General features: G+C 42.7%; 1 protein-coding gene across 2 annotated transcripts in view; it reads right to left on the bottom strand.

Moving 5' to 3' along the window:
- Nucleotides 1-14,214, bottom strand: part of GNL3L (G protein nucleolar 3 like) — a 52,974-nt gene that overhangs the window by 33,725 nt on the left and 5,035 nt on the right. For both annotated transcript variants that reach the window (XM_037153721.2, XM_037153722.2), the window contains exons 3-6: nucleotides 3,077-3,117; nucleotides 2,072-2,167; nucleotides 1,248-1,364; nucleotides 362-445 (exon numbers count right to left, since the gene is read on the bottom strand). In XM_037153721.2, the coding sequence (XP_037009616.2) occupies nucleotides 362-445; nucleotides 1,248-1,364; nucleotides 2,072-2,167; nucleotides 3,077-3,117 (338 nt within the window). The remainder of the gene's footprint in view (nucleotides 1-361; nucleotides 446-1,247; nucleotides 1,365-2,071; nucleotides 2,168-3,076; nucleotides 3,118-14,214) is intronic.

Genomic DNA, 14,214 nt, shown 5'->3' with positions numbered 1-14,214 from the left:
CATTGTAATGGTTTTTAACAACTTTTGATCATCCTACTGGTGCTATTGTGTAGAATAAGGAATAACTTTGATGTGTTTTGCCATTTTCATAAAAAAATTATTTTTGTAACTGGAGCCATGAAACATGATTGGGGATAGCCCTGGCCAGTGTGGCTCAGTGAACTGAGTGCCAGCCTCTAAATCAAAGGGTCATCAGTTCAATTCCCAGTCTAGAGCACATGCCTGGGTTGCAGGCCAGGTCCCCATTTAGGAGCACGTAAGAGGCAACCACACACTGATGCTTCTATCCCTCTCCCCTGCCCTTCCCCTCTCTCTAAAAATAAATAAATAAAATCTTTTTTTAAAAAATGGGTCCCCATACCTTACGGAACTCCTTATAATAAGCCTTCCTTGTGGCCTCATCATCCAGCTGAGGAAACATATTTAATTCCTGCAAAACTTCCTCCTAAAGGAAAAAAAAAAAGAGAGAGACAGAATGGTCCGGGCTCGGAGCAAGGGGGACAGAAATAGACAGTGAGAGCCAAGGCTTAAGAAACATGAGCCTGGGGAGCCAGCCATGTGAGTCCTAGCTTTGACTCAGAAGAGTAGCTTTGACCAGTCAACAAAGCTGGAAACTACAAGAAGAGAGAGACCCACATGGTGTCTATGTGTAAGTGGTGTTCAAGCACCGGACAGAGGCGTGAGTGTGCACATGGGTGTGTAGTGAGGAATATGAGAGGAAGGTGTGAGAAAAACAAGCTATAGCGGACATGGGATGGGGAAGGAAAAATATGTACTTTATGTTAGAAAAGGGACAATGACTTGGAAAATGCATATTCTGTGACACAAGAATATGTGCCAAAAAGGCAGTAAAGAAGCCCTAGAAGGGACAGGACATCTCCCTCAAGTATATATTCCTCTCTCATCCTCAGTCCCTTTCCTCTCTCCCCCTTCCCCTAATCCTACATCTCCCTACCGCCATTCCCAACCGCCCCTCACTCACCCATATGTGGGATCCAGCTTGGGAGAAAGGACCTATCCAGGGTTGTTCAGCCACACAAAAGGCTCAAAATAGCCCTTTACCTCCCTCTCACCCTCCTTCCCTCCCTCCATCCTCACTGTTTTCCCATCCTCTCTGCATCGATTCCCTACTTCCCTCCCAACCACCTCACACACCCTTTTGCTTTCCTTTTCATAGACCAACAGGGAAAGATGCTCTTGACCAAACCCACGCCAGTCCTGCCCAGGGGCAAAGACTGCTCTCTTACCTTGCTCTCAAACTCCTCCTGACGTCGCAGGACATCCTGACAGTAGCTCTCAAGGGTCCTGCGTCTGTGTCTCTCCTGCTCCCGGGCAGCCTGCTGCTTTTCCCTCATCTCCTCAACCTAACAAGTGAACACACAGCAGCTGACTAGGTCTGCAGCCTAAGGGAGGGTTGGGAGACTGAGTGTAATAGCAGGTGACAGAAGGAGGAAACAGTGAGGCATGGCAGAGGTGGAGGGGTAAGGATATAGGGACAAAGCAGATATGATAGCAAGAGATAGGGGGTTTGAGAAAAAGAAAAAGACAGAGCTGCAGGAAGGGAAAGCGGGGTATGGGAAGCTGAGCAAGAATGTATTCCTGGCAGAGGGAATCCCTAAAGACCAGAGGGGAAAGATAACAAAGTTGTGGGTTGCCCCACCATTTAGAGAGCAGAGAGAGGTTGAAAGAGAGGAAAAAGGACATCTAGGAGAGTGAGATGACAAGAAAGTCCAAGTGAGAGTGTTTCGAGGAAAGCATCTTTCAAATGCAGAGAATTCGGATCAGATGAAATGAAAACTATCCATAAGTCTGATGTAAGGGAATACTCTGATGAGGCTGGGGGAGGGAGGCATTTCAGTGGAGCCGAGGGAACACAGGCCAAGCAGCAATGGACTGGAAGGTGTGCAAATACAGATACTAAATCAAGTATCAAAACAACACCCTCTGTTCCCCCTTCCACAACAGCCCCAATAACCCTAACCATTCTGGCCTTTGCTTTTCCATTTTCCCCTCCTATGGATCTGGCAGTCAAGCCAAGCCCTCTCTCTCTCTCCCATGGTAAAGGGCTTACCCTCTTCTTCTTTAATCCAGCCTCCCAGACAGCACGATCATCGGAGTGAACAAACTGGGGAACAGAGGCCACCTTGGAGGCTGTTTTCTTCCCATGCTGCTTTGTCGGATGGTCACCACACAATAGGGAAAAAAAAATCAAACAGAGCTAATGAAGCCACAGAAATCACCTTTCCTGGGGCAGGGGCATTAAAGCTTCTCAGAAGTGTAGTTGTTGGGGGAAAGGAAGAAAAAGGACAAGCAAAAAGAAGTGCTCTGCCCCAGCGGTATGCCCATCTGGCCAGACAGACACCATCCCTCCCCTAGCCAGGCAGGGACTTACTGAAGAATCCCAGGAAATAGGGGGTTGCAACAGGGAAGGTTTCCCAAGGCCAAGGGAAAAGGTAAGTAGTTCTCAAAGTGTGGTCCTTGGATTAGAACCAACAATACCTGGGAACTTGTTGAAAATACAAATTCTTGGCTGTCATGACAAACCCACTAAATCAGAAACCCAGGGGTAGGGCCCAGCAATCTGCATTTTAAGCAGCCCTCCAGGTAATTCTGGCGCCCTGGTTGAAGTGTGAGAACTTTAACCATGCTAAAATTTGAAAACCACTGCTCTGACCCCAGTCTTACTTGTCCAACACCTTTCATAGCAGGACCAGGAGATCCATGAGCTGGAACCAAAGACTATGTTCTGGCCTTTCTCCTCTCCACAGATGATAGGGACTTGGGACTCAGACAGACTCAAGTCCCAGCTGCACTACCTTGCACCTAGGAATTTTCTCTCTAAGGCTCAGTTTCTTCATCTAAAACATGTAGTGTGTGGCCTGTGTTATAAACTTAATAAATGCTGCTGATGCTCTACTGCAGTCACCCAGAGAGGGAAGAAAAGCCAGATCCACTGAGTCCAATGTGATACTGTCTAGAGTCACCCAACATCTGTGGGCCTCTTCTAGAGCAGGCAACATGTTCCTAGCTTACCCCAACAATGGGCACACCTTACCTGAGGGTGCGGCCAACTTACCTTCTTGCAGCCTTTGGAACCTTTACCTGGCTTTTTATTTTCTGGGGGGGAAAAAAAAGAGCCATCACTAACCTGCCCAACATTTGTTGACACTTTAATCAAGGCCAGACCACACTAGGAACTAAGGACGCTTCTGATACCATGTCTGTCTAGGCCCAGGAGAATACCAACAGGGACACAGCATCAACACTGTTAGAAGAAGTACTAGTTGTCATGCTTGGGGCATTATTTCAATGCAAACTGCAATGATTCTCAAGGAATCCTATAAAGAGAGTGACCCGAATATCTTCTTAGGACTCTACTCTATGTCCCAACTTCTGGCAGGAGGCAACTCAACAATTTCAGCACCAGGCTGAGGTGGGGGGTTGGCAGCATGGGAAGGTGATCTGAAGAGTCCCAGCTGACTAAGCCAAGGTAGATGCCCTCAGCAGATGGGGAGAGAACTGCCCCTTCCTGCCAACCCTGCTCAGGCCATTGCCTCCAAAGGGACTTGCCCTATTCAGCTAAACTGTGGCCTCCCTTAGATACGAGGAGGAGAAAGCTCACTTTCTCCAGTTAAACCTTAACAAAGCCCAGAAATTTAAGAGGCCCCTCCACCTTCAATGAGAAGTCCCATCTGTCAATCCCTTCACGGTTGGCCTCTTAGGGAAGAATGGCTTTCCTTAATTCTCACCACTTGCAAGGGGGCTAAAGGAATTCTTAGAGGGGAAGATTCTGGAAGTTCAGGGTCTAAACAAACATAGGGCCAGACTGAGATTACCAGAACAGGCTCCCTAATCACTTCATGTGGTTCACACCAGAGTTAATGTAGGAAACAAGAGAATTTAAATAATACAGTACTTCCCCCTCATCTGCAAGATATTCATTCCAAGACTCCCACTATTTATAATACTGCAAATAGTACCAAACCCTACATATATATACTGTACTATGTTTTTCCCTATATATACATACTTTTTCACTTAACGAAATCACTGTTGGGGCCATTAATAAGTAAAATAATGGTTACTTAAACACGAGGACTGTGAGACCGGAGCAGTCAATCGAGCAGTCAATCTGATAACAGAGACAGTTACTAAGTGACTAATGGATGGGAAACATCTACAGTGTGGATACTCTGGACCAAAGAATGATTCACTTCTCAGGTGGGACAAAACTGGTGGCACAAGATTTCACTATACTACTCAAAATGGTGTGCAACTTAAAACTTATGAATTGCTTATTTCTGGAGTTTTCCGTTATTATTTTCAGACTGCAGTTGACTGCAAGTAACTGAAACTGCAGAAAGCAAAACCATGGATAAGACAGGACCACTGAAATTCTTAAGGAGATTCAAGATACTGCAAAGTAACTATGTGACATAAAGATTCCCCAAACCTGACATTGAATAAAAATTCAACAGATGAAGTAAAAACAGGACATCACTAACAATAAAATTAATAAGTCAGAAAATCGAGGGAAGTGTTTGCGTAAAACAAAAAAAAATCAAAAATGGATTATTAGGAGTAAACTTATAAAATGAATAGACCCAGGAGAGTTATTATACAAATAACAGAAGTTCCTGAAAGAAAAAAGGGACAAATGGAGAAGCATTTTCAAAATAATAAATAAAAGTTCCTTTAGTTGAAAACATGTTTTGAGGTTCAGATTAGAAATGCTCATGTAGCACCAAGATTAACACAAAAGACATATCTTTGGCATGTGGTAGTAAAAATTTTTTAAATTCTGACAGTATGTTTATTAAAAGCTGGTGACCGTGGAAAAAAAAAGGAAGGACTTACGGTAGAAGCAACAGGAGAGTAACAGGAGAGAGCCTAGGCGGTGCTCTGCTTTAGATCTCTCTAGGAACATTATAGGAAAGGACTGAGCCACAGTGGGTTGCCATGGACTCACTGAGAAGTTACAGTGAAAGTGAGTGGGGCTGCTGTTAGCTTACTGAAAAGTCAGAGGAAAGGGGGCCTGGGAGACAGTTGCAGGGGTAAGCCCAGGATGAGCTACCACTGCCTACTGCTCACCTGGTTGCAAGGAGAGAAAAGTAAAACTGCACACCTAAGAAGGAACAAAGGCACGGGCATGCTCCAGAGAGAGCCTGACTGAAATTTCTGAACTCCAAGGATAAAGAGAAAAGTCTTATAAACTTCCAAACAGAACAAATTTCCAGCAAAGGCAAGAAAAGTGGACAGCTTTCTCATATCTGCATCTCTGAACACTGAAGACAGAAGACTAACCATTAACAAGTTCTGAGACAAGGGACTGTGTTCCAAGCTAAATTCCTATACCTGACCAATAGATCATTCTTACATGAAGTTTCAAAGAAAGACATTTTCAGATGTGTAAAGATGACTACCTCCATTCCCTTTCTGGTAAAACTACTTGAGGAAGTATACTAGCAAAAATTAAAATTAAATCAGAATAAGCATTTCAAGCTAAAGAAACAATGATGGGGAGGAAAGCCATCAAAACTTATCATTAAATCTTTAAAAAATTCTACCAATGTAGCTAAGAACTATTATACATATTAAGAAAGGATTTTTAAAATCCAGGAAGAATATCATAAGAAAATAGCTCAGAACTAATATGCCAAATTATTTCAACACAATCTAGGAATCAAGTAATAGAGGTTGGAAGAGCCAAAGTATGAAAGTATGCTAAAAGTCTTACTTTGAATGAGTGAGATAAAAATAGTTACTATTTAACCTGGTAAAATAAGAGAAATTTAAATTTAATTATACTTGCTATCAATATAAATGTAATTACCAACATAACTATAATTACTGGTGGAGAATTTTTAAAAACTTAATTCTTTAAAAGTAAATAAGGGAATAAAAAAAAAATAAAAACATAAAATAAGGTGGTAGAAATTAGACCAAACATATCACAACGAATGTGAATGGTTCGAATTTCCCTGTAACAACAACAAAAAAAGACCGCCAAGTCTCCTTTTCTTCCAAAGTATTCATGTTGCAATGAAAAGAATGTGAGGTTTGGAATGAACCAGATCTGGACATTTTATTCAACAATTTCCATCTGACTAACTTCCACAGAAACCCAGAGCCTGGGCTGGATACAGGCACACAATGAAAGAAAATATTGTGGTGACCAAAAAGTCTGTTACATTTTTTTTCTGTAAAATAAAAGACACATTTTTCACTTCCACCAATAACTTTATTGATTTGTATATTTTGAGTATGTTGGCTGTCTCCCACTACTGGATTCTAGTGTATAAAGGCCAGGGGTGCTGCTAAACATATTGTAATACGGGCAGCCCCACAGCAAAACATATTTGGCCAAAATGTCAATAGTACCAAAAAAAACCTCACAAACCACTTTTGACATGTTTGATCGGTCACGGCACCATCTCCATGCAATGCAGAAATTGTTTTTTGCATTTCAGTTGTGTTTTTACATTTCTTAAAATAATAAAGCATAATATGCTGAAAATGTTGCATATTTTCTTCCACCTTTAATATTAAAACAGCTGCACAAAAATCACCAATTTTGATATTTCTTTTTAAATGCATACTGATATGCTGCATTTTACAACATAACAAAATTGTTTTGAATAACGTTAAAGACAACTAAGCACTACAGAGATGTAACAGACTTGTTAACCAACCCAATACATCATGTAGAGAGGAGGAAAACATCTGTTTCAGAAGAGAAAGGAGGAGAGAAGGGGAAGAAGACAAGAGGGGAAGGGTGCAGTCACCACTCACAGCACTACAGCACTACAGCACTCAGCAGCCACTGTTAATCTTTTTATTTTTAAAGATTTTATTTGTAGCTGTGGCTGGTGTAGTTCAGTGGATTGAGCGCAGGCCTGCAAACCAAAAGGTCACTGGTTTGATTCCCTGTCAGGGCACATGCCTGGATTGCAGGCCAGGTCCTTAGTAAGGGGTGCATAAAAGGCAGTAACACATTGATGTTTCTCCCCCTCCCTTTCTCCCTCCCTTCCCTTCTCTCTAAAAACTTAATAAAATTTTATTTTAATGCTTTTTTAAAAGATTTTATTTATTTATTTTTTAGAGAGAGGGAAAAGATGGAGAGAAACATTGATGCAAGACAAAAACAACCCTGCTTGCCTCTCATACGTCCCCCAACCACAGACTGAACCTGCCACCCAGGCAAGTGCCCAGACTGGGAATCAAACCCACAACCTTTTGCTTTGAGGGATGACACCAAACCAACTGAACCGCAATGGTCAGGGAAATCTATTTTTTTAACAGCTCAGACAGAAAACAGCTATCATTTTGTAGCAAGCCACACCTAAGTCCTATTCTAGCATAATAACTGCCTAGCTATATGACCTGGAAAAATTTTCTCAAATTTCTCTGAGTTTCAAAGTCTCTTCCTACCGACTCTGACATCAACCAATAGTCAAAGGCACAGATTCCCATTTACCTATCATCTCCCATACTCTTGCCCCACTACATCCCCATACACTCAGCCTGCAAGTAACTCCACCATCAACAACCTCCTTCAGCCTCTGCTTCAAATTTCCCACTATACCCTGTGAAGCTCCCACTTGGGAGTTCAGCACTCTCCTACTTCTTCTATCTCTCCTCAGAAATAATTGCCCAACCTCTTGCCTTAATAGAGACTCAGCTCCGAGGATACTGCTTCACCTGCAGGCTTCTAGAAAGGTGGCTGCTGTTTTCTCCAGCACACAAATACCTTGGGTCCAGGTATTTGGGTCCAGGAGGTGTACTCTGGATTTACCATCACCAAAGAAATACTATTTCACTATCTTGTTAAAAAGTAAAATAAGAGAGACTTCCAGACAGGATGGAGGCATAGGTAGATACGCTTTGCATCCACACACAACCTCAAGAACAAAAAATTTACTTTTTTTTCCTTTTCGTCTTTTTTTAGAAATATCAATATGTGGTTGCTTTTCTTGCGTTCCCCAATGGGGACCTGGCCCACAGCCCAGGAATGTGCCCTGACTGGGAATCGAACCAGTGACCCTTCGGTTCACAGGCCAGCACTCACTCCACCAAGCTACACCAGCCAGGGCAAGAACAACAAATTTAAAAACAAAAAATAACCAGAACTTCAAAAAAAATCAAACTATATGGCAGTCCAAAAACCAAGGAGTTAAAGAAGAAATATTCACCCAGATGGGTAGGAGGGGTGGAGACAGGCAGCCAGGGCAGAGAAGATGTGCAGGAAGGCAGAACCTGGTGGTCCCACATTTGTGTGTGCATAAACTGGGAGGAACAACTGGGGAGTGAGACAGACCTCGCAATCCAGGGTTCCAGCACAGGAAAGGAAAGCCTCAAAACCTCTGGCAGAAAAAAACCTGTGGGGGTTGTGGCAACAGGAGAAACTTCCAGACTCACAGGAGAGTTCATTGGAGGGGCCCAGAGGGTCCTAGGACTACAAATGTGCCCACCTAGAACTCAGCAGGACCCAATTTGCTTACTGGTAGTGGAGGAAGTTATTGAAAGTAGGGTAAGAGCCAAGCAGGCAGCAGTGTACCCTCTTGGACCCCCTCCCCCACATACAGGGCCACAGCACAGCAACTTGTCTACTGTGGTGAATACCTAAGGCTCCGCCCCTTACAACGTAATGTAACAGGTGCAACAAGACAAAAAACACAGCCCAAATGAAAGAACAAATCAAAGCTCCAAAAACAGAACTAAGCGATGAAGAGATAGCCAACCTAACAGATGCAGAATTCAAAACACTGGGAATCAAGATGCTCAGAGAAATGGTTGAGTATGGTCACAAAATAGAAGAAAAAGTGAAGGCTGTGAAAAGTCAAATAAAGTACGATATACAGGGAACCAACCAGTGAAGGGAAGGAAACTGGGACTCAAGTCAACCATTTGGAGAAGAAGGAAGAAATAAACATTCAACCAGAGTAGAATGAAGAAACACTAATTGAGAAAAATGAGGAGAGGATTAGGAACCATCAGGACCACTTTAAACATTCCAACATCCAAATCATAGGGGTGCCAGAAGAAGAGGAAGAGCAAGAAATTTAAAACTTATTTGAAAAACTAATGAAGAACTTCCGCAATCAGGCAAAAGAAACAGACTTCTAGGAAGTCCAAAAAGTTCAGAGAGTCCCACATAGTTGGCCCAAGGACACACACACCAAGGCACATCATAATTACATTAGCCAAGATTAAAAATAAGGAGTGAATCTTAAAAGCAGCAAGAGAAAAGGAGACAGTTACGTACAAAGGAGTGCTCATAAAACTATCAACTGATTTCTCAAAAGAAATCTTGCAGGCAAAAAGGAGCTGAAAAAAAGTATTCAGAGTCATGAAGGGCAAGGACCTACATCCAGGATTATTCTATCCAACACAGCTACTATTTAGAATGAAGGGCAGATAAAGTGCTTCCCAGATAAGGTCAAAGTAAAGGAGTTCACCAAGCCCTTAGTATATGAAATGTTAAGGGACTTATCTAAGAAAAAAGAAGAAAATAAAAAATATGAATAGTAAAATGGCAACGAACTCACAACTATCAACAACTGAACCTAAAACAAAAACAAAAACTAAGCAAACAACTAGAACAGGAACAGAATCACAGAAATGGAGATCACATAGACAGTTATCAGTGGGGAAGGGAGAGAATGGGGGGAAAGGTACAGGGAATAAGAAGCATAAATGGGCCCTGGCTAGTGTAGCTCAGTGGATTGAGCATGGGCGTGTGAATCAAAGTGTCGTCAGTTCAATTCCCAGTCAGGGCAGATGCCTGGGTTGCTGGCCAGGTCCCCAGTAGGGGGGCACAAGAGGCAATCATACATTGATGTTTCATTCCCTCTCCTTCTCCTTCCCTCCCCCCCTAAAAATAAATAAATAAAATCTTTTTAAAAAGAAGCATAAATAGTAGGTACAAAATAGACAGGGGGAGATTAAGAATAGTGTAGGAAATGAAGAAGCCAAACAACTTCCATGTATGACCCATGGACATGAACTAAAAGGTAGGGAATGCTGGTGGGAGGGGTGGGTGCACAGTGGAGGGAACAAAGAGGAGAAAGAAAAAGGGGCAACTGTAATAGCATAATGAATAAAATATACCTTAAAAATAAAGTAAAATAGGAGAGAGCCAAGATAGCAGCATAGGAAAACACAGCTCACCTCCTCACACCACCACATTAAAATTACAATTAAACTACAGAAAAACCATTATTCAGAATTGCCAGAAATTGAGCTGAATGAAAGTCCAACAACTATGGAATTAAAGAAAAAGCACATTGTGACTGGTAGGAAGGGTAGAGACACAGAACCGGCTGGTCCCACAGCCACCTGTGGCAGATGAAAATTAGGGGGATATCTTGGGAGCGAGGGGTCCCAGCCCCATACCAAGACCCCCTGTCCAGGGTTCCAGTGCCAAGTGAATAAATCCCCAAAACTTCTGTTTGTGAAAATAAGTGGAAAATGAGGCTATGAAAGACAGAAACTTCTGGAGTCCCAAGCAGTTCCTCTTAAAGAACCCACACATGGACTTACTTGGACTTTCTCTTAGCTCCAGGGTTGGGGCAGCAGCTTGAAAGGCACCAGAGGTATACAAAGAGGAATTGAAGTGTCTGGCACCAGGGCAACAGCTGAGGGCCACTTTCTCCCAGACAGAAAGCTGGCAGAAGCCACTGCTCCTTTTCTGAGCCCTTCCCCACAGAATCAGCAGGCAGGCGCCATATCTGAGACTCTATCAACCTGGCTCACTCTGTTTGCCCTACCCTGGTTGAGTCCCTAAGGCTCCACCCCACCTAACCTTCATGCTCACCTAAGCTGTTTCCAGTGGCTATTCCATATGAATGGCTTCTCTTGGCTCATGCTTCAGATTTTCCTAAGTCCTCTCAAACAAGCAGCATCTGGCATTAGCAAGTCCCACACCTCTTGCTAGGTAGCCCCAGACCTGGCACTAGCAGAGCTGGCCTTGGTTCATAGCTTGGCTTCTCTTGGGCACCTCCAAGTCTAACAAAAGTAGCAGCCACCTCCAGATCACTTTCTGGCTCGTGTCAGGTGGCCCTGGACAGAACACAGGTGGTGGTTTACCTTGGCATGCACCTCTCAGGAAATCCCAAACCTACACACCCAGTTGACAGCTACAGACCATGTAGAGCACCATTACCCGGCCACCTCCACAAGCAGCACACTCGGCGGGTAGACTCAGATGGTACCAGAGCCCTGCAGTCATGCTACGTGAAGTGGGCCTCTGCACAGTTGATCCTCCACAGTAGTCAGAATTTGGTGGGCACTGGTCATAGCCAGTCCTAGCAGCTGATCAGCCAGGATAAAACCCTTCCATTGACCTGCCAACAGCAATCAAGGCTCAACTACAAGAGGGTGTACTCAGCCCACACAGTGGGCACACCTTGACTACCCAGCTTGGGTGATAGAGGAGGCTGTACCACTGGCCCCTACAGGACACCTACTACATTAGGCTACTCTACCAACCCAAAGAGTGGTAGCAGCTCCACCTAACACACAGAAACAAAACACAGGGAGGCTGCCAAAATAAGGAGACAAAGAAACACTGCCCAAAGTTAAGAACAGAACTAAACTCCAGAAAAAGATCTAAAGAAAATGGAGACAAGCAATCTACTAGATGCAGAGTTCAAAACACAGGTTATAAGAATGCTCACTGCTAGGGGAAAAGCAGATAAACTCACAGAGAACTTCAACAGCTTAAAAAAGAATGTAGAAACCATGAAAAAGAACCAGACAGAAATGAAGGATTCACTAGTTGAAATAAAGAACAATTTACAGGAAATTAACAGTAGAATAGATAAAGCCAAGAATCAAATAGATCATTTGGAATACAAGGAACCAATCAGTATAGCAAGAAGAAAAAAGAATCCAAAACAATAAGGATAGTGTAAGAAGCCTGTAGGAAAACTTCAAGGACACCAACATTCACATCACAGGGGTGCCAGGAGAACAAGAAATTGCAAACCTGTTTGAAAAAAATTATGAATGAAAACTTCCATAACTTGGTGAAGGAAACAGACATACAAGCCCAGGAAGCACAGAGTCCCAATCAAAATGAGCCCAAAGAGGCACCAACCAAAAGACAGCATAACTGAAATGCCAGAGGTTAAAGATAAAGAGACAATCTCAAAAGCAGCAACAGAAAAGTAGTTAGTTACCTACAAGGGAGCTCCCATAAGACTATCAGCTGATTTCTTCAAAACAAACTTTGCAGCTAGAAGGGATTGACAAGAAATATTCAAAGTGATGAAAAGCAATGACCTACAACCAATATTACCTAGCAAAGCTATTGTATAGAACTGAAGTACCAATAAAGAGCTTCCCAGACAAGAAAAAGCTAAAGGAGTTCATCACCACCAAACCATTATTATATGAAATGTAAAGGGTCTTCTTTAAGATCAGCCCTGGCTGGTATAGCCCAGCAGACTGAGCATGGGCCTGTGAACCAAAGGGTTGCCAGTTCAGTTCCCAGTCAGGGCACATGTCTAAGTTGTGGGCAGGGTCCCCAGTGGGAGGGCGCGTGAAGGGCGGCCACATATTGATGTTTCTCTCCCTCTTTCTCCTTCCCTTCCCTTCTCTCTAAAAATAAATAAATAAATCTTGAAAAAGATAAAAAATGTGAACAACATAATGGCAATAAATACATATCTATCAACAATCAAATCTAAAAAACAAAATAAACAACCAAGCAGAACACAAACAGAATCATAGATACAAAGAATGTCTGATGATTATCAGATGTGAGGAGAATCAGGGGGATGGGCGAAAAAGGTGAAGGGATCAAGAAGTACAAATTGATAGTCACAGAATTGCCATGGGGGTGTAAAGTACAGCATAGGAAACAGAGCAGCCAAAGAACTTATATGACCCATGGACATGGTCAACAGTGTGGGGATTGCCTGAGGGAATTGGAGGGCTGGGTAGAGAGTGGTAAAGGCTAAAAAACTGGGACAACTGTAATACCATAAACAATAAAACATAATTTAAAAAAATGAAACCAAAAAAGAAAAATAAGCAGGGAGGAAAATTCTGCTTTCGGAGACCGCTTCTATGCCTGTCACCTATGAGTCACTTTTCCTCATTTATGGAAGCTCCTGGCTCAGAGGTTTAATTTCAACCCAACTCCTGTCACCATCAACCTGGATAACTTTGGTGATCTCTGAGCCCCTTCCAACATTCCAGTTTCCCACTTCCTCAACATCCTTACCTCCAGGGACCCCCTACTCCATGCAGCCCACCCACTGCTATGTGACTTCTATGATGATCATCTCTAATTCCTTGTACTTCAGAAAGCAGTCTCTGGCATCCCTCATTTGTTTAACCTCCTGGAAACTTCAAAAATACTGAAGCCTATGGATTATATACCTATACCACCCATCACTGATCAGTGTAAATCTTTTTTTTAAGGTTTTATTTTTATGGGGAGCGTGGGACGGGGAGGCTTGGATGGGAGAAATAGACAAAAAACTGTACTTAAAAAATAACTAAATAAAAAAATGAGAAAAAAAAAGATTTTATTTTTAGACAAAGGGGAAGGGAGGGAGAAAGAGAGAGAGAGAAACATCAATGTGTGGTTGCGTCTCGCACACCCATTACTGGGGACCTGGGCCACAACCCAAGCACGTGCCCTGACCAGGACTCAAACCAGCAACCCTGTAGTTAGTTCATGGGCCAGTGCTCAAGCACTGAGCCACACCAGCCAGGGCAGATTGGTGTAAATGTTTTAAGTGATAAAGCACACCCTCTTTTTTATTAGCCATTCAAAAATGTACAACAGAAATAAAACATGAAGACAAAACCCAAAAAATGTACAACAGTTGAAACTGTATTTGAACACTCTTTGTAAGGCTCTGCAGTAACATTCCCAGATGTAATCACTGTCATTACCTTTTGGGTCCAAGATATCTGTAGCTGCACCACACAGTATTTTTTGCCCCCAGCTACCACTGCAATCATTACAGTTACTCATTACATACTTAGTTGCAATTCACCAGTGAAAACCTTTGTTTCGTGTGCATAAGTTGTTCTATTCAACATAATGTTCACCATTTTCACCTCTAATGTAAATGTGCATAATTGTTCTTTAACAGGTCATAGGGTTCCAAAATAAAAAGGTATACTTTGAGAAGTTTCCCTTCCCACACTGTCCCTAGCCATGGTAGTCCCCTCACAACAATAAGAAATCACTTT

Source organism: Artibeus jamaicensis, unplaced genomic scaffold (assembly GCF_021234435.1).
Source record: "Artibeus jamaicensis isolate MK-2021 breed Jamaican fruit bat unplaced genomic scaffold, CSHL_Jam_final contig_1410, whole genome shotgun sequence".
In the NCBI taxonomy this organism is placed as follows: Eukaryota; Metazoa; Chordata; class Mammalia; order Chiroptera; family Phyllostomidae; genus Artibeus; species Artibeus jamaicensis.
The sequence above is the reverse complement of the archived record's forward strand: the minus strand, read 5'-3'. Positions and strand labels throughout refer to the sequence as shown.